The sequence below is a fragment of the Sesamum indicum genome, linkage group LG10 (assembly GCF_026168435.1).
Source record: "Sesamum indicum cultivar Baizhima isolate 11 linkage group LG10, ASM2616843v1, whole genome shotgun sequence".
NCBI classification, from domain to species: Eukaryota; Viridiplantae; Streptophyta; class Magnoliopsida; order Lamiales; family Pedaliaceae; genus Sesamum; species Sesamum indicum.
The window spans coordinates 15,395,338-15,422,585 of NC_142666.1; the positions used below are offsets into that span (position 1 = coordinate 15,395,338).

General features: G+C 32.9%; 2 protein-coding genes across 7 annotated transcripts; one reads left to right on the forward strand and one right to left on the reverse strand.

The window, feature by feature from the left end:
• Window positions 1-1,357: 1,357 nt before the first annotated feature.
• LOC105172108 (putative peroxidase 26) lies at window positions 1,358-5,274 on the forward strand. The gene is made up of 4 exons (XM_011093446.3): window positions 1,358-1,657; window positions 3,738-3,920; window positions 4,511-4,670; window positions 4,758-5,274. Exons 1-4 carry the CDS (start codon window positions 1,397-1,399, stop codon window positions 5,198-5,200), a joined length of 1,047 nt encoding a protein of 348 aa, XP_011091748.2. The 5' UTR covers window positions 1,358-1,396; the 3' UTR covers window positions 5,201-5,274.
• On the reverse strand, window positions 5,267-22,141 carry LOC105172001 (rab GTPase-activating protein 22). Of its 6 annotated transcripts, XM_088885813.1 has the most exons (13): window positions 21,909-22,140; window positions 21,299-21,489; window positions 19,205-19,303; window positions 17,591-17,694; window positions 13,719-14,524; window positions 13,484-13,606; window positions 13,300-13,388; window positions 13,007-13,207; window positions 8,624-9,025; window positions 7,888-7,971; window positions 7,224-7,451; window positions 6,109-6,321; window positions 5,267-5,501 (listed from the first exon to the last, which is right to left on the reverse strand). In XM_088885813.1, exons 2-11 carry the CDS (start codon window positions 21,431-21,433, stop codon window positions 7,410-7,412), a joined length of 2,085 nt encoding a protein of 694 aa, XP_088741939.1. In that variant the 5' UTR covers window positions 21,434-21,489; window positions 21,909-22,140; the 3' UTR covers window positions 5,267-5,501; window positions 6,109-6,321; window positions 7,224-7,409. The 6 variants fall into 6 exon arrangements, with proteins under 6 accessions (XP_088741939.1, XP_011091613.2, XP_088741940.1 ...); XM_011093311.3 differs by lacking the exon at window positions 6,109-6,321; XM_088885814.1 differs by lacking the exon at window positions 6,109-6,321 and having other exon boundaries at window positions 5,267-5,566.
• Window positions 22,142-27,248: the final 5,107 nt, after the last annotated feature.

The following is a 27,248-nucleotide window of genomic DNA, read 5'->3' on the forward strand; positions in this document are numbered from 1 at the left end:
AGTCGTTCGAGTTTGACTCAATCAATAACCCAACTCAGTTTAAACATACTTTTTTTTCAAATTTGATAATAGTTTAAAAAAATTTAAATTAATAATCATGCATTGTTGATAGTTTTAAATATATCCTCAAAAAATAAAAAAAATAAAAAAAATAAAAAATGTAAAGTATACTTAAACTTATACATACGACAGTACTAATTGAAATTAACCAAGAGCTTAAATTTTATTTCCTTCAATTCTTGAGTGATTAGAATTACAAATATTAATTTGTATTTATTCAAATTTAAAATTATTAATTCAAATTTCAAGAGCGAATTAGATGGATCCAAACACACTTATAAATTATTTTTTATTAAAAAAAAAACGGAAATACGTACGTCGAAAAATCCGAGAGGCATTAAATGGAAAACGGAGTAAAATGTACTCAAATATAAATGTTTGAATTCTTTAAAATGACTTGAAATATACTCGTAACCTTAATCTAAAATTAAATATTCTTGCATTTAATGTAGATATAAATTATATTAATATAAAATGATTATTATCATTTAAAATTAATTAAAATAATAAAGTACCTCGATCCACCCAAAATCCCCCTTTAATTAAATTCCTTCAAGGGTGGCGCTATGATTGGCCAACCCAAAGCTTAATTAAAACACCAAAAGAATAAAATGAAATAATGGGTTAATTACGCTTATACCCCTCTCAAAATGCAAATTATACTTTTTTTTCAATTTTTTTTTTTGAAATTACACTTATACACCCCATCAATGAATTCTCGATTTACAACTATACTACTTCTGTAAAAGCTTGGATTAAAAATGCTGACGTCAAAAAAATTAAATGAACTTTCAGTTTTACCCCTCATTCAACACCATTTCCTATAATTTATTAGAAAAATACCATAGTAATACTTTCATACTTGTAATGGTATAAATGTATATATATTAAGTTAAAATGGTATAATTGTAATAAAATATTATTCCGAATCATTGTCATTGAAAAAGCAGTTGTTGAGCAATGAAAATACTAATAAACTGTCAAGAATCGTATACATTGAATGGGACGTAAAATTATAAGTTTATGTATTTCTTTTTTGCTAACATCGAAATTTTGTCTCCAAACCCTAATAGAAAGGGTATAATTGTAAATAGAGAATTCTCGAAAAGGGTCAATTTCAAAAGTTTATGAGAAAAAACTATAATTTTATATTTTGAGAGGGATGTTAATGTAATTAATCCTAAAAATAAAATAAATGAAATATGAGTTTCCTATTGTAGATGCAACCTTATATATATATATATATATATATATATATATACATATTGAAGGTGATCTCATCTGAGCACTCCAATTTGAACGCAAACTTAGAGAGAATATTTGGAAGTAGAAAAGAATGGATCAAAGAGAAGGGTGGAATGTGATGGCAATAACCCTAGTAGTGGCTGTAGGGCTGAGCCTGTACGTGGGGCGGATGCAGGCGGCGGTGACGCTGCCGCCGGAGTCCCGGCCGTTGAAGCGCCAGTACTACAAGAAGCTCAACACTTGTGCTAATGTGGAAGCCTTTGTGCAACATCAAGTCAAGTTATGGTGGGATAAGGACAAGAGCATCGCACCCAAGCTGCTCAAGATCCTCTACGCAGATTGCATGATTAACGTACGTATTCTTTCCGTATTTTATCTCGTATTTCATACACTATGTATATTGTATATGTCTCGTATACAATATTATTTTCAAACTCCTTGAGAGGTTTTGGTCACTTAAATCTTGCATGGGCATGATATATATATATATATATATATATATTGGCACTAAATGAAATATGAATCTTTGTTACAATTAATTAATGTGGCAAAAGATAAAAAAGTTGTAGCAAATGCTGATTAATTGCAACTGTACAACGATTATTATTAGTCATTGTTTCTACAAGAAAAGTTAAAATACTAATTATAATTAAAAATTATGATAAATATTGCGGCTAATTATAGCTAAAACCATGATAAATATCGGTCGATTATGATCAAAACTAATTTTTTCGAATCGATGTTATTTACTGTGGTATATATCAATCTAAGTTATTATTTTTTTTTTTGACTTGTGAAAGTGTGATAAATAATTTATTTTTTGGTAATTAATGCGAGTGGGTTATATAAAAATTATATATATGTATGTTTCTTGTCCATCTATTATTTTATTTATTTTTTTGTGATTATATATGATCAAAAGTTATTATATTGGTATTTTTTCTATTTTCTTTTCTTATATTTATATTTGTATCGTAAATATTATATGAGTTATTTTATTTGTGCATTGTAAAATCTTACAGAAATATTTTAATTTCACATAAATAATTTAACAAAAAATTAAACACACGTATAGAGTGTATAAGAAATGCTTGTACACATAATTCCTATTTCTCAAAAAATTAATTACATTTTTTAAAATTAAATACTTATCCCAAGATTGTATATATAGTATCCTTGATTATTTAATTGTATAGTCTTTGGAAAATAATTATATGAAATGTAAGATTCTTTTTTTTTTTAACAAAAACTTCGTCTTGAAATTGTTCAAACATGTTATAAATATAATTCATATTTATGGGGCGTTTGCAATAGTTTCTGCTTTTTAGTTTAAATAAATTGAAGTTAAATAATAATAAAAAATAATGGTGCTTGAAACTAAAAAAATTTATATCAAAATATTTTGGGAATATTTATGATTTTATCAATGAACTGCATTGTCGCTAAGTAATTGTTTATAATTATTTACTTAAAAATCAGCTCAATTTAATTAAATAATCCATAATTAAAAACTATAAATTAAACATTTTTTCTTCGATAATAAATTAAAAATATTTATTTTAATTACAAAAATCAGCCTTTGCTTGGGTTGAGATCTTATCATAGTTGATTTTTCTAGCAATAAATATAACACAAAGTTCCATGTTTGCACAATTTTCAATATTTGAAAATATGGTAATCCCAGAAAGGACACGTGTCGATCTGGGAAGAGATACTTCTGAAGATCTGAATATATTAAAATAAAAGCTACAACAATCTGCATCATCATCTTAGATCTAATCCTATAAAATTGTATTATTTAATTATTTATTATTATTTTAATTTTGGTGAATGATTTGGAAAGTTTTCATATGTATTTGGGAGTGGAAATATATTAAAGGCATATCAAACGTAGCATATATTATCAGAATAATTAATTTGGTTTTATCATATGTAATTTAATTATTAATGTTTTCATTAATTTTTAATATATAAAAAGGAATATTTTGAGGAAAAATAAAAGAAAATTTTAACAATATCTTATGTATGCTTATATATATATATATATATATATATTTGAAAACGTGTAGTCGAAATAGAAATAATTCCACAAACGGTTTATAATTGTTTTTCCAATTAAGTTTATTAAAACTGCATTGGGATTGGTAGATATAGAATCACGTATTTAGAACTCCCTACTTTGAAATTGTTTTATTTATATGGATAATTTTGAATATGAAAGATTTTAAAGAAACTCTGGTTTTGAATAATATTGATAAATTTGAAATTTATTTTAATAAGGGATCATTTAAAATTCTTGCTCCAATTTTTTCTCATAAATTCAAATTTCCCATCCAAATGTCATAGAAGAGGACATTTTACTACAAGGTGTTTTGCTTCTTCCTCTTTCTTGTGCACAAACTTTGGTGATTTTATGTGAAAAATGAAACTAGGGATGTGATGCGTCGATCCTGCTAGACGGGCCTCACACGGAGAAAAAAGCGATACAAGATCTAAGCGTCGATGGATTTAGACTTATCGACAAGATTAAGACGGTAGTCGATGACCGATGCAAAGGACCGGTGGTTTCCTGTGCTGATATTCTTAACCTTGCTGTTCGGGACGCCCTTCATCTGGTATCCTCTCTTCCTTTTCTACTCACTTGTGCGTAAAAATACAGTACGTGGGGAACTCTACCTTGATTTTCGTTCGACCAAACTTAGACAGTTCTTATATTCAACGTATAATTAATAAATCAAAAAAGCGCCTAGTCATTAACAACTTAATTTTATTCTAATACGCAAGTTTAAATGTTCGGGCAACTGAATCATAGACGAAGGATGTTTGGGTAAGTTGTTTCGAAAAACTTGTAAAGCGTTGAAGTCTTGTATATCTTCTAGAAAAGAAGTTTATAAAAATTTAAATATATGTGGTCAAAAGAATAGTAACAAGTCCCTAATTTATTTTCAAAATTTTAACTAAACTCCATCAAATTTTGGTAATATTAATTACAAAATTATCATTAATAATATCTTATAAGTTTCATAATCTAAATTATTCAAATGCTTCAAAAATTCATTAATGAATAAAATATTAGATCTTATAAACTTTATATTAAATAAGCTTAGCCAAACACCATCGAACTCGTTATAAATATTTGACCTTTTCATACTCTACTCACCATACACCAGGCTAGTAAACTGTGTTGCATGATATCAACATACAGGCAGGTGCACCATCATATCCAGTGTACCTGGGTAGAAGGGACGGTCTAGGGTCAAATGCAGCATGGGTGGATCTACCATCACCCTCAATCTCTTCGGAAGGAGGCTTGGCATATTTCAGGTCCAAGGGTTTAGATGCACAGGATTATGTCACACTCCTAGGTGACTGCTTAATCTCTACTTACCAATTCCTTTACCTGCCTTCCGAAAGAAAATCTAAGTTACCTTCATCTGCTGTTCCACTTTCAGGATCACATACAATAGGAAAAGCACACTGCTCATACATACGCAATCGTCTCTACAACTTCAACAAAACCGGTAAACCAGATCCAACAATGAGCAAATCCACGTTGGACAAACTCAGACGACAATGCCCTTCATCACTGAAGAAGGGCCAGGAGGATCCGACGGTCTTTCTGACTGACAAGTACGGTCCTAATTACACGTTCAGCAACGCCTACTACTCTAACGTACTATCGAAAGATTCAGTTCTTAGAGTTGATCAGCAGCTACTGTTCAACAAGAACACAAGCCCAAAAGTGCTCGAGTATGCGGGCAAATTTGAGGAGTTCCGGCAGGGATTTGCCCTATCGATGAGCAGGATGGGAGGCCTCAAAGTTTTGACAGGAAAGCAAGGGGAGATTCGCAGGAACTGCCGTTTCACAAACAAGAATAATCCCAAGATCAAGTAGGACGGATCTATGGGTGAAGTGGGAAGGAGTTATCATATAATGCAGAAGGAAATTCAACTGATTAAATAAGAGAGAAAAGCATTTTATATATTGATTTCTTATAAGAGAAAAGGATTATGTAAAATTTGCATTGGTTTGTAATAGTTTGTATACTTTCTCATATCAATGAGATAGTTTTGACAGTACCAAAATTGATGATAGAACTCTTCGAGTATATAACGAATCTTGAAAGTGCCTACTATCCTAACCTGCATCGGCATTCTGAACAGACCAAGCAAAGGAAACGGTCCACTTCATAGTCCTGAGGTGAAAGGAGAAACTGTCACATAAACTGTAGTCCTAAGCAAGCATTAGAAAGAAAAGAACCTGTACAGAAAGCAGCCACAATAATTCTGTTATATAGCATCATATTTAGTAGCAAACTCGTCTTTTAGAACAAAGCTCAGTAGTCCCAGACTCCCAGCGTGATGGTATTTAGCATAAGCAACAAAGTAAGATGATCTGTTATTTTCTCACCATAGTTGACTGATTAAAGCCACGAATTTATAAGGCAGCGTTATTCCATACAAACAACTAGCTGAAGAAATTAGAAAATTAGGACATTTATTTTCCTGAATTTACGTGAACTCTTTATGCAGATATGTATACCAGTGGGGCACTCCCGCGAGAGACAAGGTAATGTTTGAATTGGTATGAAATTGTTGATGAGAATGAGGTGAAAAATGCTATTTCAGGAAATGAAGAACTCTGTTGACACCCCAAGAAGAAATATGCATTCATGTGGAAATAAAGTATAACGAAAACCAAGGCCTATTGAAGAACTTCAAGACAATATTACTGCATGTAATGCATAAAAATCTGAAACTATTCTAATTAGCCCCAATGTCTTAATAGCAAAATGGGCTTACAGTCTTTGAAACATTTCTAATACACTTCTGAAAGTCGACAACCAAATTTGCCTAGGTTTTACGCCTTGTTTCCCACTCCTCTGAGGTGATTCCCATTCCAAAATAGTGAAAGAAAATGAGAAAACAGTTCGTGTAAAATGGACATCTGTAGACAGTGACTTTAATCAAGGACACCAGTGATATAGTTCTTCACTCCCGAGCACATTTAAGTACCTACGTCCAAGAAATTTGAGACCATGATTGTATGATATTTAATCTTTACATATAATAAGAAAGAGGCATTAGTTATTTGTTACCAAATTATGGAGCTGCATGAACTTGGAAAAGCACCTAGCAATGTTAACCTAACAAGGTTTTTACTTACTCTAGGTTTTAACTGATACACGCCCCATTATTCTACACCTATAATAGTTTAAGTTAGCATTCTTCGAACTGACAACTCATAGATGCTTATATTGGAAAGTTAAAGTTAATTAAAGAAGCTTGTATATGTCTTTCCTATATCTAACTCAAATAGTAGTTATTAATCAAAGTTTTGCTTTTGTAGCTTTCAATACAAACAAAATTCACCATGTATTCTATTGTTCATACTTGATACAAGTTGTTTCTTACATACTGATCATGCCAACCAGCACTTTGTGAAAATGCTATGAAATAATAAAACTCGACATGGGGTAGCACAGCTGTCCTGCCATACTGCTGGATCTTATACATTTGAATTTAACAGCTGAAAATTTTTGTACAAGTTGTTGTCTAGATCTTAATAAAAAGTTTCCCCATTTAAACACAAAAAAGTATAGCATACAGTCAATAAAACAGAAAAGCTAGGTCATACAAAGGCTGACAATCAATTCATACCCAGAGGTTAATCGGAACTAAAACTTAAATGTCAATGAATTAGAACTCAAAAACCTCCAAAAATGACCTAATAACATTGCTTATCAACACTCTTCGACAACATTCAACCGAGAACAAGTTCACGAGAGCGATAATCTATAACATGGTTTTGAAGCAGCAGGACTAACTGCCATAATTAGTGGCTTCCAATATAAAAATATAACCACCGAATATTGGAGATAATATTTCATTTTGAAGAAGAGAAATGATACCAATACCTGGTTAAAGAGTTGTGTGCTTCTTCTGGGCACAAAACGGGCATGACCTTTTAGATGGCTTGTGCACTTAGTTATGAGTTCCTCCAAAATATAAGTCTATGATCAAAAGCTTTCGCTCAAAAATTCTTCCTCAAATCATCAGCAGCCTTTCAGAGTGCAATGGAAATGCATTTCTCATATTGGAATTTAACTGCCATTCCGAGCTACTGAACTCCTATTCTTGATTAGCTGTTACAAGTAGGATGTAAATATTTAGCTTGCTAGCTATGCATGGAAGAAAGGAATACAAAGTTGAGCTATTAACATATATGGAATTTCATTATGTTAAACGACAACACCATAATATATGGAATTTCATTATGCTAAACAACAATATATGGCATGCCTCAAATTTAAATTGAAGTTCATTTTGTGAAACAACAATGTGTAGCTAAATTTAGCAGGTAAAACATCCAAATTTAAAATGTCATCTTAATGCTTCAATTTTATAGTTGAAATGCTAGTAACATATGCAAAGAAATATGAACAAGAATATCAATAAACATAATGTTGGATAACGAGGTTCTAGAAAGAAAAGATATAAGAAACCATCAGAACTTATTCATATACCTACCCAGGCAATGATGTAAGACAGAAAAACAACACGAACAATTACTAAACCTGCCTTGTTAAAGTACTTCTTTCGCAGTTTAATGGCTGTACGTACACATCTCTTGACTCTGATCTTTAACATATTATCATTGAATATCTGCAGAATGGTTCACAATAAGACATCAAGAGAGATAGAGTTAGAGAAAAAGGACAAGAGAAAAGAGTTATTTCATAGACTACAAATGTTCAACCTATTAATACTATCTCAACATCTAATCAAGTTTCAGATCAGAAAGGAGCTGTAGCATTAAACTGGTAAGAGGAATGACTTACTTTTCATATGTCAAATTAATGGAAAACTTAACAACAAATAAGCAGGAGACTAGTATATACTCACAAATGCACAAGACATGGATAGAAAAACTGCAGCAGAATAAAACATTATTAAGTCAACCTGGAATGTTGACTGGCTTTAACTTATTGAACTCCTAATGTAAGATCCTTAATTAATACCTGATTTAAATGACAGAATAGTACTTCAAAAGAAGTGTGGAAGTCATAAGTTCCTTCGAATAAATGCAAAGAATGAATCCTGGGAGTGTTGCCAACCACAAAATTTCATTCAACAAATACGGCTAAAATTAGATGAAGCTCATTGCGGGGAAAAAAACCCTGACCAACTATATGTTACACAAAAAGATAGAGTTATATCAATAATAGGTCCTGGAAGATGAATTAGCTCTGTTTAACTACATAATCATGAACCAGCATAAGAGAGTATTGCACAGATAACAAAAAATATCACATGCCTTTATTAGGTCATCAATGGAACGTGTTTCTTTGATAATTTTCTGACGGTTCATAATGAGGATTGCTGCTACACAAAAAACAGGCAATTCATCGTCATGATTTCTTCTTGCTGATATAAAGGTACGAATCTGAAAGCGGTCATTCCTTGACCAGAAAGTTTTTGTCAAGCCACAAAATGGTCTAGTTGGTCTGGATCTGATTACTGAGTTGTCAGAGATGGGGCGTCCTACAGTTCCATGTTTCGATGGAAAGCCACTCTTGCAACCAATAGTATTACCATAAATGCTTTCTTCTCCCGATTCAGTTTCTGCTTCCCTGGGTAACTGTATAGCCAAAACTTCTGGGCAATTATCATCCAGAAGCGAGGTCAATGATACATCAAAATCAGCAGCCCAAATCATCTGCATGAAAAGGTCAACAAATAATGAGCATTCTCATTTTAGAAGATCATTATTCATAACTATTGACATATGCATAGAGGAAGTATCAAGAGATGTAAATAGAATTCCACAAATAGCATATATATGCCTTAACATGATGAAGCCATGAACTATATTGCTTTGAACTTCTTTTTATCAAAACCAAATTATCCGTTCAGCATGCAATACAACACAATCAATGTCGGAAGCAACCATGTATCTTCAGGACCCACTAAAACCTCAATAACTCTACCACAAGAGCCAAAGACCACGTTAGATGATTGTTGTCTTTTCCCTAACAATACCCAAAGTATACCTCGTTTTCAGTTTTACTACCCTAGGCTTGGTACCCAAAATTTATGATTTTCATCCGCTGAAGTACCTTTCTTTAACCGTTAAAACAAACCGTCAACCCAATTTTTGAGGCAAAATTAGGCAGGAGCTTGTCTATATAAGGGGCATGTTTGGCTGTTATTTCATTCACCACACAAAATAGAGTTGAAAGAGAGGAACTGAAGAAATTTTTCAAAAAGCGAGAGGAATAGGGAGAAATCAGTTTCCATCTTACTCAAATTCGAGTATGGATTCACAAAAAAATATATTGTGAGTGTAGAACAAAGCTACCATTGAAAACTTCTTGAACAAAAATAAACCCGGGAAGAAGGTTTTGGCATGTTTCAATTACGGGATAAATTGGTGCTTTGTTCTTATTATTTTGTTTGTGTTATTATTTAACACTAACTTTTTGCTTTTAATTTTTTGTTCACACAAAAGGAATATTGTGGAGTATTTAAATGGTTTGATTCGGAAATGTGCACAAGATTGAAGCAAATTATTCCTGGTTTATTGAGAAAAACCAACCATCTTGAACACGAAATAAATGTGTTCAAAGCAAAAAACAAAACCTTTGAAGTTGAATTGAAGAAATGCAAAAAGTATAGAAAAAGTGCTTGAAAATGAAGTTCATAATTTGAGGAAGAAAAACAAATGTGTTGCTATATGCATTTGTATTCTTGTGTGTTCAATGTTTGTTATGAACAAAAAAGTTAAAAGCAAAAATTAATGGTAAATAATAACACAAACAAAATAAAATAACAAAGCACAAATTTACCCTTTAATTAGCACATGCCCAAAACCTTCTTTTTGGATTTATTTTGGTACAAGAAGACTTCAATGGTAGCTCGATACCATGTAAATATTCTCATTAGATGAACCCATACTTGAATTTGAACAAGATGAAAACTGATTTCTCCTCATCCCTCTCCTTTTTTGCAAAAGTTTCCTCAATTCCACTCTTTCACCTCTATTTTGTGTGGCTAATGAAATGGCAGCCAAACATACCCTCGTATTGACAAGCTCCAACCTAATTATCCAAACTTGAGTTGACCATTTTTTCTAAAGATCAACTCAACGGATGTGGAGGATACTCACACGCATGAAAATCATAAACTTCGGGTACCAAGTCATTAGACTTGGAAACCTGGGTACAGAAACTGAAAAAGATGTATACTTTGAATATGAAAAGTGAAATTATCCCCAAATAAGGCTATGGAAAAAGTTTAATTCAGTGGGTAAAACCACCACGGTTGCCGGACATACTTGCTAGTAGAACTGTTTCACTGTTCAAGCATTATTTTTCATTAATAGATAATCAACATCTATCTCAATTAAGGAGAAGAAAGCAAGCGAATTTGATTTTCTATGGCCACGGATGAAAAAGAGATGGAGAAAGTCAATACACGCAACTATGAAGAAAGAGGGATCAGACCTAGCAGATGTGCTATTAATTATTAGCAGAGAAGATGGGAGTTAAATACAGACATGGTAACTTGGTTGGCTAGCACCCACTCTGGCTTACAAGAAACAAGGTGACAGCATTTTTAATATAAGTGAGGGTGAGAATTATATATAAGACAAGAGGGAACAACAATGTTATGCCAGTAAGAGAAAGGGTAAACCGTAAATGAATATGCAAAAAGTTGGTTATCAGCAATTAGATGCATTAAGAAACAAGCAATGGAGTGATGAAAGTGGGAAATTATTGGTGATCAAATCGTAATGAACAGAAAAAATGGCTGGAGAACATGATAATGCAATTTATTCAAGATTTCATATTCCATCCTCATTCTTAAGCAAGGCTGGTTAGACATGCATTTTTCCTGTTGGAAGAAGAAAACATATAATATCAAATGTACTTTACAGTTGTATCTGAGTACTTTTTCCAGGGGAATCTTTATCTGAACTTCTGAAAACACAAGGGGAAAAAGGAAAAAGCCTAACCAAATTTCATCCGACAAATGGCCTACAGAAGTCAAAGATAAACTGAGAAATATAAGAAATAATGTCACAATAATAGCCAACACTTATGCCTCAATACATGACTATTAATGCATCATATAAATCGTAGTTTAACAGGCAAAAACAGAACTGTTAAGGTAGACATGATTGACAACCTTAATCTGCAGCTAGAATCATGTGATGATCCACTATAGATAATGAATTATATGTGAAAGACATGTAGGAAGCTATTGCACTGCTATACATGTCCTCCTCAACAGTGGCAACACCACCTGAATTTCTGAACCATAGAGTTTATTGACTTCCATCAAAACTATACAACTTAATAAAAACTATTAAAAACCACATCCTCCAGTATAGAGAAAGCTACTATTTTCATCTGGAAAATTATCCCGACCAGGCTGCCATTTTTTACATGGACTAAGCAATTGAAGATGTTATGAGATGTACGATTGAAAGAAATGACTTAAGCGAAAATTGAAATCACACAATTACAAAATTTCATTGTCAATTCTACGGTTAGATACCAAATGAAATTCTATTTATCATTGTATGTTCAGTTAATTTTTTGTGATTTCAAAAGAAAATGCTCAGTTTATTTTTTGTATTTTAATTTTTATTTTATAAAAATAGACCATGTTAGATTTAAACCTTGTATAATGCATTTTAGTCTGATAAATTCCTGCTCACAATTGCCAATGACAGCAAACCTCGCTCTAAGAGTATAATTACAACCTAATTAAGACATTATAAAACCACATAAGCTTGTAAAACACTTTACAGTAATCTTTTGCCTCTTCTTTTTACCCCTCGACCGCCGCTTTACCACATACCCATTGGATCACAGATTTCCAAATCTTTATTAAACACACATATTTCTTACACCATTCTTTCATCATTCCTTTGGGCCAACAACTTCTGCCTTTCCAATCATCTGGCTTGTAGGTCACTATCACAAGTCATCCTTATTCAATATGTTAATTTTAGGTAACAGGTTCACCTATGTAAATGGGAGTTTTAATGTACATGTTTTCTATCAATCTCACAAAAGATCATATGGTTCAAACTTGAAATGCATCTCTCATCACAGACAGGACAGGACAGTAATTGGAATCGCGAACGGAAAATAAGAACATCAATTGGCTTATAAAAAGGAAAAGGACACCATCGACAGAAACATGTTTGGGTGACTGCAAAACATCAAAGAAAACATCTTGATTTTCAGCGTCACATTGTAAAATAACCATATTGAAAACATCGAATTATAACTCATGCAACCCTGCTAATCTTCATCCACCAATGGAGAACATATACCATTGGTAGCAACCACAAGGTACTATGACAATGAAAATCAAATCAGAAACTCCAATGCTTCTTCAGGAGTCATTATCTTTTCATTTTTTTTTTTAACAGAACATCCTCAAGTAACACCCTTGGATATATCAACCATGCTATGAATCAATCTTTATTAATCAAAGCGTAGCAACATTTTCATGATTGGGCGAAGTCATAAACATAGCCATATGTTCGCCTTAGAGCCCAACACTGTAGTCTAAGAGCAGTGGCTTTTCTGAAATGCCAGATGCTAAACTGAAGCTATTGGCATGTTATCGGGGTATATAGACTAACGAGGAGGGATGAAGGTGTACAATTTTAAGAACAAACCTCCCACATACAAAGAGCTTCATTGAAAGATAGCTCCCGACGGAAGAGCACCAGCAGCATACGGAAAGCAAAGTGAAGGCTTTCAGCACCTATACGGGACAAGTGAGAAAATATTTCCCTGTCTGTAAGTTCTAATATATGCCATAGCGCTTGCAACTGCTTCATGACACCAGTCGGCCCTTCCATCCTAAAGTTTTCCCGCTAAAAAATTATGCACATTGCATTTTAGTAAACAAACCAAAAGCATAAAGCAGAAAAGAGGTCAATTAAACAACAATTTGTTACATACTTACCATTCTCCTTAAAAGCATCTCAAAGCACCAAAATGCATCAGCATTATCCTCAAAAAGAACAACAAAGGGGGATAATAAATCACTCATGCCTGCAGATCAGCAAGAATATGAAGTCAAGGCCAATGTTCATTACCAGGATTGGTATTACAATAAATCAGTAAGATTAATAAAAGAAAGGCACAACCTTGGCAATATCCTGTTGCAGGATCAACCCATGCATAGACAGCAAGAATATCTGACATCCGAGCCAAATTTTTGGCGTCCTGATAAAACTCCAGATGACTATCTGTTCTTACTACATCAACAACTGAAAAAAGGACCTATTTTACCCCCAAGTAAATGGTAATAAAGGCATTTTTAGGTTGTTGGACCTTGGTTTAGCTAAGAAGACAAGGGGCAGAACAAATGGACTTGTTTACCTATTCGGTGCAGCGTCCAAAGCCATTCAGAAACTCTGTCTTCACTAGAAGCTCCTCCCTGTGACGTGGTTGCATATTTGGTTGGTGTTTCTGGTGCATCTGATATTATAATCCTATTGTGTATTTCTGCTTCATAATCGAAATTATTTGACCGAGAAAGAGACTCATGAACACCAGGACGGAGTATTTCACTTTTGGAGTTAGCACATTGAGAGACATCATTAGATGGGAAACTATTTGATTCCACAACAAGATCTGCATTGTTGTTAATACGAAAACTGTGCATATGCCCATCTTCATATCTCATTTTACGTTGTGTTGAGCATTTGTCCTCATGTGACCTAAGTACTTTCTTATCTTCATTATTCTCTTCAAACAAATTTGTAACAGGTAAAGGAGGGAAATCCAAATAATGTTCAACTTCATAACTTGGCTCATGTGTGTCATGATCAGTTGCGGAACTGCAGTTGCATGGATCAGGAAAAGGCCCAAGACCAGAGGAATCATATGCTCCATCCACAGTGCTTCCTCTTACACTTACAAGATCACCAAAATCACTAGAACTTTCCCTTTGAGATGCATAATGTTTATCTGTACATTTGCTATCTCGAACACAGTTGTTATCCATTTTGTTAGTACTGGCTTCCGAAATCCGTCCACTTTGGACTTCAGCATCCTTTCTCCCATCCTCTTTGGAACTCATCCTCATGTCCATGACTTTAGACCCTACAACATAGGCCAAGGAACCAGTCCCAATGCTTGGGTGCATCATCTGACATTGCTTCACAAGATCTCTATAACGTTCCCTGTAAAGGTTTGCAGTTAATCAATTTGCAGCACCTAGTAGCATACAGGATTGGAAAATAATTTGCAGCTAAATTCTATTGTTAGTTTCATTAACTTCAAATACTGGAACAGTAAAGAAAAGGCAGCGAACATAAGCAGAAATGTAAAAAATTCCAGGTAAATCAGATAACCAAAAAAAATACCTTAATAAGGCAATGGCAAAATGAAAAAAATCAAAATTGACAAAAATGGAAAAAAATAACAAACATGTGCTATGTTGTGCTCTCAATTAGCAAACCGTCTTATCTCTACCTTAAACCCCATCATCCCAATCAGTGGCCTCTCTGGCAGATGCAAAATCCGTGCATTTTGCAGCTTCACTATTTCTTGCCATTACACCACCTTAAAAGCTGAAGCCAACGACGAATAAATACAGCCAACCATAAAAATGGATAGCACCACCATTGCCCAATTGTTAGGTTCGAAGAGAGATGCTGTTGTGTACTCATATAAACGGAGGTGTATAGTAAAGGGTTGCAATGTCAATTTCCTGACCAACAGTAAACCGCCATACTTTTAGCGCACAGGACTTGTCACACTGTTATGCCTCTGATAGGTACTATTCTATCACATAATAGTTCCACCAAAGGCTGAAAAGTCCGAGACACAGAGTCGTCTCTACTATACAGAAAGTGGAATGTGGATTGGATAAGAAAAGAGGTCACCTACGGTACGGACAAAGGCCAAAAAAGGAACCACCAGCAATTTCACCGAGTTTCCCTATGGCCTACCAGTGAGAACTACTAGGCAGGAAAGATCTTGGTGAACTTTAAGCGAAAGTGGTTTCTGAACTCATGCATGCTACAAGAAAGCTTGTATTTCCTCTGTACGCTATAAAGGACAACACAATACAGAAAACGGAGTTGAAGCTGTACTCCAAACCAGAGAGAGAATTCAATTTCACTGTCCATGTCGGAGACGGTGGGGCAGTAGTTACACCAGAAGCGCCTAATCCTCCCAAACATATAGAAAATGCAGAACGTGTCTAATTGGGGCTCAAATGACGGCCCATACAATCAGAATATAGACCCATGCTGCAACCATATCAGATTTATTCGTTTCCAGGTACATATTACATAGCTCGAACTGCTGAGTACTGATCCCACCAAGTTTGACAGAAGAACAGCCTCCAAACACCACATTGCAGTCAGACTACATAGTCGAAGTGGATTCCTCGCCATAGCCCAACATTTTGTACTTTAATTAAGTTTGTTACTTTTCCCTTGAGTTGGAAACAGTAAGACCAAAGGCATTTTCACAAACTGCATTGGCTTCAAAATAAGAAACACATTTCACCTTTTTTAACCTGACGCGTCATGCAGTGAATCCATTGGTCTAAACATTTTCATCTGCATGATGCATTAGTTGAAAAATTAAAATGTGCTTTGTTGTTTTGAACCCCACAAAAATGTGAAAACATTTTGGCTTAATATTTGCAGCTTGAGGGAAAACAGTGACACTTTGCTAAGTACAAAATACCAGACTATGGTACATATAACCCATACGAATCGTGTAGCAGCAAAAGGCACTGTTAATATGGACCAATATGACTTTATTTGTTGTGGGGTTGAAAATTACCATGAAAGCAAATCCAGTAGACAATATACCTTACACCTACTCTTTGAGTATTTTCTTCCGGCCCAGTTCTCGATGAGCGAGAACACAACATACAGTGTGATGGGGACCTTCTATATGTAGGAGTGAAAATGGATTGATGAATGAAAACAAAAACTTTTCCTTGAAAAATGTCAGATCCAAATATTTATGGGTTCAAAACAACTTACATGAAAATTTGAAAAAAAAAAAAAAAGAAAAAAAGATAACAGAAAAATGAAATCAAAGAACCCCCTGCTGACTGAAACAGACCCTTAGAGGTCTACAGTCACATATCTTCAGGTTCAAACTCATTAAAACCAATTGAATGTGTAAAGTGTTACAACAGCATCTGACCACTTCACTAATGACCTCGACCTCATATTTTCATCAGCTAAAATCTTCGTCTTTCCTGATGGGTTATTGGCTAGTTACTGAAGCACATATATTGGACACTTCTCATGTAGCTTAAAACCATCCCTCTCACATATTAAAATGTATTCAAACTGAGTAACCAAAGAATGTAGACACTAAGATTGCAATTGAATTTTAAGGCATTGGGCATGGACAATAGATGGAGCTTAAAAGTATTTCAAATCCACTAGTTTTTGCCATAGATTCTATAGATGCATTCTTTTGAAACAATACACAGACATAGCACCAGAGAGAAATTCATATTACTCCAATTAGAAAGAATTCACATTTAGAATGGCCTAAAGAATTAACAAAGATTTGCCTAAAATTTGAATCCATAATAATGCAGAACCATGTAATACCATGAAAAATTTTAAACACTTGCCAGCCAAAATGTTCATTTGAAATCCACTAAAGTCGTAAGTGATATAATAGCTATCAACATCTATTTTTCTACGTAACATCAAGTGTCAGTGAAGTAAGTGGATATTTAATTTCATTCAATAGCAAAATTTATCTCCTAAACCTAAAAGGGATAGAGAAAGGAAATGAACTTTCTCAAAAAGGAAGAAAAAAAGGAATATTTCCACAACATGGACCAAAAAGTCAAAGTACCAAAGAATAATAAATTTTATTTTCCAGATGCAGATACTGCGCACACCACTAACACATATCAACTGCTACTTTTTACCCCATCAACATCACGAAGAAAACAAATCTACTGAGCGAGCTTTCAATTAGACTAGAAATTAAAGCAAGAAACTTATGATTGCAAATAAATAGGCAAGAAAATGATTTCCATCTCAGACATTTAAATTCTGCCTGCATTAGATAGGCAAATAGATGGATCATCTAACCTCACAAAATCATTAACTAAACCATATCATTATGATACAAACTTTGTATACGGAAGAACTGGGAAGTTAAGATAAAGATTCTCTAAAGATTATGAGCAAGCAGAGACCGAAACAGTCAATAAGAAGGGATCCAACTAAAGCAGTAACTAGTAAGGCCATTACCTCCTTGCTGTCCTTAGTTGCCTGCGATATTCAGCAGTACTGCTCAAAGAGTAACACCCCAAAAGAAATTCCCAGACTTCAGGTCTTATAGATGGATCCACGCCCTGTATGTCAAATTGGTGATTTTAGCACTGAATGTAAGGTTACAGTTTGAACAATGGCTCGGAGACAAACTTTATCCCATCTTTTCTGTAGATATTAACAAGCACAGGCCAATATAGTCAAACACAGAGGTTGTCAAGAACTCGGAACCTTTAATTTTAGCAACCTCCAAACCAGCTATCAACTAAATAAAAAGAAAAATCAACTACATAATAGATATCTAAAAGCTAAAACCAAAACTTAGCGCTTACCCAAACTCCCATCCGCAATAATACTGATAGTTGAATAAATTGAGATGAAAAAACAATAATGGGCATAGGAATTGTTTCTCGAGTTATAAATAAATTCTGCTGGTCAAACATACGTTTGAGATCAGCTTAAGAGGAAATACATATTTGTTATGTCAAAAATTCAGATAGCTTAGGCTTCAGGGTCAATACTAAGGTCAGACTTGTTCTCAGGCTCCAAAAGTTTAATATTCACAGGACGTATCAAACAAGCCCAGGAAACTCCCAGAAAGCAACTTGTGTTGTTTGTTAAGTGTTCGATATGAAATCTTGGACACTTCAGCAATCATCCAAGTACTTCGCCTGGGCCACTCTTACCAATAAAAGAGAGCAAATAAGAGTCATAGCTAGCACCTTTAGGCAGTGACGAAAGCACCTCTCTATTTAGAGTTTGAGGTTTGAAAGAATCTTGAGGACTGGAATAAAACTACATAAGCTGGAGCATCAGGTAATAACAAATTTCCTTATTTGGAAATTAGGGACTTTAATGTAAGACCATTTGCCTTTCCATCAATAGTTATGATAAACTTTTGGGTTCTAAGAGGATTTAACACAGAGTTTAAAATGGAGAGGTTTTTGACAGTTCACATGAAAAATCCACAAAACCAACCAGAAAACTCCTCCATATCTGAATAACTAGTGAGCTGAAACCAATTAGTCAGGTAGGGTCTGAGGCTTTTATGTTTGGTGCCAACTGCCAACCCTATCTAGTAATTCATATTATTAGCTCGTCAATATAATAGCAAAGATACGTGGAAATAAACATAAGAAGCATGATAAATCTTCTACAATTTTCCAACTATTCATTCACATGTACAATTTCGTCCTACCTAATTTTCTCTACTTAAAATCAATATAGGGCTGCCAAGAAAAGGGGTAAAATCAATTTCTAGTCTCAGGTCTATCAAATTAATATAACAAAAATAGCCTCAACATTATAATAACATTGATGTTGGACACAGGCTGCATCACATTTTAACCACCACTTTATGGGAAAAAAAACCCTGTATCCTGAGATACACACAAAAAATACGGGAAACAATATGCATTAACCTCTAAGATATTATATAGGATAGGACCATAAAGAGATAAAGAATTTATTAAAATAATGCCACAAAGTCATTATCATTGGTACCCTAAGTTTGCATTTAGCCAAGTCTTAACTCTGTAGCATGAAATAAGACAATCAGAATAAAAGATTGCGACCTCCTATAAAAGCACTTACACCCAGAATTATCAATTTCAGCGCTTTCTGGAAACCAAAAATCTTTCCATCATTGTCAAAGGTCGCCTGCCACTTATCTGGCTTAAGCATTTTGCTTACCTGTATGATTTGAAAAGCCAAAAAGGAACAAGCCCTACATAAGTATCATAACAATCTTCAAAATAAATTTCACTCATACTTGCACAGTGAAAAACTAAACTTTAACTATTTCATTTCCGTGCCAAAGTCAAAAGACTCAAAACATGATTACAGTTCTGGATTCTAATTCAACAGCATTTTCTATCATTTGAATTACCAATCAGCCCATCTTGTAGCATTTCCAAATTGACCCAGTAACTTCCGCAAGGATCAACTTTCAACAGAAGTATCAATCAAATAAATGAAACAATTTTTCCAGCTAATATTAAAAGGTGTTATAGCAGCTGCAAACTACATAATTTAGATAACATTGTTTAGAAAAAATTAAACGCGAAAGATGAGATGGAAAAAAATATCTAAGAGAAAAAAGAAATGTTCCATGAACAGTTAGCTTTTGCTGTCGTGAAAGAGGTCTCCGGTTTTCACTGTTAAAGAAACTTCAAGAATCTACATTGATCAGTATTCACATCATTAAGGATGTATCTGGATTCTTCTTCTGATCTTTTTATCTTATGCAAACAAATCACTTCCTTTTTCTCCCCTTGAATAAATGAAAACAATTTTTGAGAACTAGTCTGTCTTCTTTAAAAATTTAGTTTTTAGAACAACAAAACCCCACTGCATTACTATAAAAAAACTTGATCATTAGACACATCAAAATCTAGAACATTTTTAATGCCTTAATCTGAAGAATAAATTTAAGTACATCAAATCATCTGCACTTGGTAATCCAAAAATTACTTCATCTTTTCTTCTTGCTTCTATAGTTGTATAGTTTAAACCCAAACACGTCAAGAAATATCCATAACATCATTCAATCTCATATAAGCACACATAAATTATCCCAATTTAAGCATCTATAGCATAAGACCAAAGTTATACTAAAGCTAGTCCCCCCCCCCTGGAAAAAATAGATACACTATCAGCCAGATGATTGCTTTCGTCCAGCTAGATGCAAACTGTAGTTCTGTAAGGCATCTATAAAAGTGGGCCCAAACTCACGTTCATGTAATTGGAACCCCCCCCCCAAAAAAAAAAAATCAATAAATAAAAAGGAAGAAAGATGCATTGCCAACTCCTAAGCCTCATCCACCAATTTGTGAAAGCTATGAATTATATCAATTCATCTTTATTATTCACTTGTTCACTGAAGATTAAATGTTTCAAATCACATAACAATTGCAAATCTTTTCACAGATTATACAACCAATGAAATTAGAACCGAGAGATATGTGGCCATATTGCTACTGATTCATATCCACACTGTAAGAGATGTCAGGTTATATTAATTTAGCTGGACTGTGGATAAAATGGAAGATTCATTTTTACTAACTTCTCTGTACTCCTAGAAATACAACTATTCATGTGAACATGAGGTGAAGGCAATAAACTTTCAGCCTTGTGCATTCATTTGTTTCCTAATCATGATCCAGATAATTTATCCTGGGTCTGGAGTTCATATAGACACTGCAAGCATGCACACACACAAACACTGAGCGAATCCAACAAAATAGCAGAGCCCATAGATTTACATCTAATATCAAAGAGGCACACATTTATTACGACAAGCTTTAACCAGGCACTACTAATTACCTGCTCCATTACTCACATATTCCTTGCAAAATTGAAAATATAGACCATTTTCGTTAAAAAAACTATGGGTTCATGTTATCCTAGAAGCTAACATTCATAAGCCACCAACAAGAACTGGCAAAACAACAAGTTTGAACCAGTATTGCAGTCGGTAGAATCTATACATACAACATTGTCATCAAGACTATATATTCTAGATGTTTATGAAGTAAGGAATAATTAAAATACACCAGTCCTCCCATTCCAAAACAAACAAGCAAATGACGTACTTAAAACATATGAATAATCGAACAGAATTTAAAGCCACATCAGACAGACAGATAAAATATGACAGGAAAAGAAAAGGAGTACTGAGATTCTTACAGCTATAACAACCTTTATTGGTGATTGATGAAGACAAGGCTCCCCAATATCGCGAACAATGGAACTTACTTTCTGAAAATTCACCGGACCTCCCATTGCACATTTCCATTGCTTCTCAACTCCGTCAAAAGACATCACACAAACACCAGTCCCTTCTATTCGTATGTACTTAACTCCTCAGCTCTCACTCTCTATCAACATTCATAATCATCAATTAATCCATCATCCAACTCATAAATCACATGAAAACCGAAAAATCTTGCAAATAAGCAAAAAAGTACAATTTCGTCCAAAACTAATACTAATCACAGTAGAATGAGACATGAATATCCACTAATCAATCATACGATAAACAAAAGCAAAACAATGAGACTTTCCCATCAGGCTCAACTGCTTCCCAACATCAGATCCAATTTCCAATAAAAGAAAAGCACAAAATACACTAACATTAACATCACTGGCAGAAAAGAAAACCCTCCAGTTTTCTTGTTCACAAAATACAAATAAATCACCAGAAACAAAAACTGCTATCACACAACCACAAACCACTTCATGGGATCAGTGTACGTACATCCAAGAGGGGTGACACTGACGGTATACAGAAATTTACCTGAAGGACAAAAATGTGAAAACTGAAATACCTCTGACGAACAGAGATCAGAGGAGGTCGTGCGTATGACCTGAGACGCCATTAACACGCAAAGATTGTTTCTTTTCTTGATTTTTTTTCTTTTATTTATTTCACCAAAATCAAATATAAATTTATATTTGGAAACCGATCTTAATTTGTACCCTGGAATTTGGTGGGTCAGATGTGATTTCAACAAGTTACAGTATGAAAAGAGGGCAGATCAGGAAATAGGGTAAATAAAGATTTTAGATAAGCTAATAATCTATATTTATACTCTACCTAAAATGGAGATTTGTTTTAAATATTTGGGTAAAAATTCCTTTTGTATTTTACTGAGTTTTTCTAGTTAGTATGATATTTTTGTACAAATTAATAAGTAAAAAAATATATATAAATAATTTAAATTTTATAGTATATAAGAAAGTAATTGGTAAATAATTTAAATTTTAATATAAAAATATAACACCAAGTGTTGTAGATTTAAAATAAATTTAAATAATGTTACTAAATAATTTAAAATTTATCTCTTAAAATCTGTAATTTTTTTAATAAAGATAGTCAATCATGCTTATTTAAATTTAAATAAAAAAACATACTTTATCAAAAAGATGTGGTTAATATTTTTATAAAGATAAATAGACATAAATTTATCTACTTAAATGTTGTTAGATTAGATATGGGACGGAAGGCGTAGCAGAATCTTTGCTGCTTGCATTTACCACATTTAGAAGGAACAAAATTTGAGACGCTTTGAGCATGCAGAGCGATCACCGAGCATCATAGCCACTATCATTGTGGAAGATATTAGACAGAGGATTATCAGTGTTGATTTATCTCGTTCTGTTAGTTCATGTGCTTTATATAGATTATGGCGTATCCCTTGGCCTGTCGAGGGAGAAACCACCAATTGAGCAATGTTGTACTTACGATCTTGTTTTATTAATGAAACTTATATTTACCCAAAAAAAAAAAAAAAGGAGTAGCAGAAATTTAAATTTTTTTATCCAAAATTTATTAGCACAAGTGAAAGGGGGTATATAATGTGATAATTTAATCTCATCCCACATTTTATTATCCATCGCTAATTTATTTCAACTTAATTCTCTCACTCAAAATAAACGAGACCTAAATTGATATAAAGTATCTGACTCGGGCCCATCTCTTGGAATATAGCAGTAAATAAAGCCCAAGCCCGCTGGAAATATGTTAGTATTATGCAGAGATTTAGCTGATAATAGGTGTTATATACAAAACAAAAAGAAGACGTTAGATCGTCCCAAGTGTATGCTAATCCCTTATTTTCACTAGGAAAATATTAACAAAAAAAAAATTAATACAACAACATCTCTTGAAGTTTGATATAATTACGAATGCCACTCGTTGTTTGAAAAATTACCTGATTTTTACGGCCGTCTAACAATCAGCCTAATCCGTTAGTCTCCGCTTTATATTTTGTAATGAACTGACCAAAATACTTTTGGACTGACACTATAAATTTTATTTATTTTTTTAAAAATTATTAATTTTTTTATGGATTAAGTGGATAATTTTTCAAAGTTTTCAATCACCCCATTCGATTTTTTTACAAAATTTTAATTCTTTTTAAAAAAGAAAAAATTACAGTAAAAGCAAAATTGATAATTTCATACCTTCATTTTAGGATTGTATAATTTCATCAGATATCAGGGTAGTATTTATAATTTTTCAAATAATAAAAAAAATTTTATAATTATGTTAAACTTTAGAGGAGGTGGTTGTAGTTTTCATGTAAGTTTTCATAATCATGCAGCCTAACAGTATCTCATAGTTAAGTTTTTATATTCTGCAAGATACTTTATAGCCATAGTGATTAACCATACAAATAAATACATTTTTTTCTAAATTTCCATAAGATAATAATTTGTTTAATATTTTTTTCACTTAGCACGGTTAATCTGACTAGAAAAAGTGTATATTTTTATACAATTAATCATTATGGTAAAAAAAAAATGTGTTCAATTCAAATTAATCACGGCTCCACACGGCTATTAGCCAATGTTGTTTCGATAAGCGAAACAAAAACATTAACATGGCTAAAATCAGAAGAAATATTTTTGCTATAGTTCAAAATCATGGTAAATACCAATCAACTATTGTAAAAAATTTAATAAATTTTTGTATTAATTTTATTTTACCGTGGTTAATAGTATTGATTTACTATGCATACTTTTTAAGTTATGGTCATTTATATGTAGTGTCTATTTATTCAAGGACGATCTTTTCATGCTTTTTTTTTTCTTTTGATCGTATTATACTATTAATTGATCAACTCATCAAAAGTTTAAATTAATAAAGAAAAAATTTACTATATAATATTTTGACATGTCTCTTCACATTCAAATGATCAATACTTTATTTAAAAATTTAAATTTTTAAAAAATATAATCATTTAATATTTAATATCGTAACATATATAGAGTAAAATAAATTAATTTACTTCTAGTAATAAAATTGAATCATACATGTAGCAGGACGAATCTTGTCTGTGCTGGTATAAAAGGCAATCATTTTAATATGAGTGTTAATATAGGAAAATATCTTCTGCAGTCAGACTTTATAAGATATCAACTTTATTGTTTATAGGGATAGTTACATTTTTCAATCTTGAGATTTGGTGTAATTATATGTAAAATTTTTATGGTTTGAAAAATTATATCTAGTATTTCTAAGGTTTGTTTCTATCTAACAAATAAGTTCCTTCTTTAGTTAAAATTTGTTGAATTTATTAATATTAATAAAAAAATTGAATGATAATTAATATCTACCCTCGATTGATTGCACGAACTTCCAAAGCTAGAAGAGACCGGAGTGATAGCATATCCTACATATTAGGACTCTCTCGGTAGGGGTCTCGGGTCTATAAGGACCCATTTTGCTAGAACTAATTTAATATATATATATATATATATATATATTTAAAAGTTTGTATGCACACAAAACTCGATGAGTAGAAAGATGAAGAAGTTGTTACGAATGTTTAATTAATATGAATTGTTTCAATTTGAAAACTGTTATGATTTATTTGGGTTGCTATGAACAAATTAATCTTATTTGTACTTGAGATTTTTTTTTAAACTTGAATATTTGAGTAATATTCGACATGTTATTAGTCTCGCTTCTAGTTCCTAACTCCCCAAACCTCACTCATTATAGATTTTACCCCAAAAAACGCTTAAAATATAATGATAGGTGGAAGGCTTGCTTAAAAAGGCATATTCAACTGAGTTATAGTCCCTTTATTGTACTGCACTCTTAATACCTAAGAAAGACAGGTTTTAAAAATTGTGTGTAAATAGTCGTGATGTAAACAGGCTTATTGTCAATTATGGATTTCATATTCTTAGACTTGATGATATATCATATTGATTCGCCGGTCTTGTTATTTCTTCAGACTCGACCTTCAAGAGGGTTATCACCAAATCAAGATTCATCCTCATAATGAATCGAAAGCCTCATTCAGTACCGTGAATGTCTATTTTAAGTAGTTAGTCATGCCTTTTGGATTTTTCAATGCTCCTAATACCTTCACCTATGTCATGATTGAATTGTTGCATTCTTGTTTGGGCACCTTTGTTGTTTGCTTCGATGACATCTTATATAGTGAGCCATGTATGGAATGAGATTTAGATCACTTTTGTAAAATTTTCTTAAAACTTAGCAATGCCAAATTTTAGATTAATAGTAAGACGTATTGATTTCTACTATCATGTGTAGTCTTTTTAGGATACAAAACTTCAGTTGAAGCTATATCTATCAATCCCATAAAATTCCATAAAAGTAAAAATTATGACACTTGACTTACACTTATATATATATATATATATATATATATGCTACTGAGATTTGTGATTTTCATATTTAGTTACCTTTTACCCATATTTCTTCCAAAAGTTTAGTCACATTATGACTCTTATTACTAAGTACATGAAACAAGAAAATTTTGAGTGGTGATAACCTTATTCTAAAGCCTTTGATAAAAATAAATTACGTTTATCTCAAGCGCATGTCCTACTTTATCTGTTAGGATTGTGCCAAGTATGCCAACAAGGTTGTAGGATGCTAGTTAGATTGCATTATATAATATCCTGTTCTAAAATTTGACATTCTCCATTCATATTTATTTGCAAAACTATAACATAAAATGAAATCCTTAAGCCACACATGTCTATGGCACATGGTAATGTATATGATGGTGATTATGAAATATATGTCAAAGGCCCTTGCTTTAAATGTTCTCAAATTAAGGATCTTTGGGATGGAGTTATCAAATATCTCATAGAGTTTTCTCACACAACACATGTTCGTAAGGATAATGACTCATTTCATAAAAATTGTTGTAGAGACACTAATTCATGTGAGAATATTTATTTGGAAAAAGCACATTGAATGAATTTAGAGGAAACTCTCTATTGAAATGATAATGCTGAATTAAGAATTTCCTAACATGATAGTGCTTAGTCATTCGAATTGAGGCACCGCAACAATATTATATTAGGCCTCATTGTGCTTTGATTTATTTTTTAGTTATCGAAATGATCATATAAGAGATACTTTGGCACAAGACTATCTACAATGAAGGTTAATGAGTGGCATTCAAATGATTCATCAACTTACTAGATGAACAGGAGATCTGTTATGCTCTTTATTATTTTTTGATTACAACATTCTTGGCCAAGGCATCACAATGACTTGGTATGGGGTTTCTTAAGGTAACCGTTTGATTAAGTCAATAAAGGAAGTGGGCAAAGTTATTAATTGAGTCATTCAGTATGGTGTTTCTTAAGGTGACCGTTTGATTAAGTCAATAAAGGAAGTATGCAAAGTTATTGAGTCAACAAGGACTCTAACAATTCATGTCGGGGCCTTAATTGCATGGATATTCTATTCCAAAATCATACATAATTAGATTGTGCTAGGCATTGTTTGTTTCTTGGGTGAATTAGGCTTAAGGGATAATCACTTATTAGTATAGGAATTAACGCAAATCTTGGAATGATTTTTTCATGGTACGATAACGATTTACATGTTTAAATTTAGCTGCAACAACCAAAGTGTGGATATATTTTGTATCCTGCACATGTTCTATTGTCGTTTAGGAGAAAGATTTATGTATAATTGTTATGCATGTTTAATTTAGAGTTAAAAAATCAAATTTCCACTATGTTACCTAGCACAATCCAACTCAACACCATCTTAATGTCTCCAAAGTATGAGACCATTTGTGATACATTTGGTACTGGCATTGGCAAAGTTTAAGCCAAGAGGATCATCCTCTTGCTT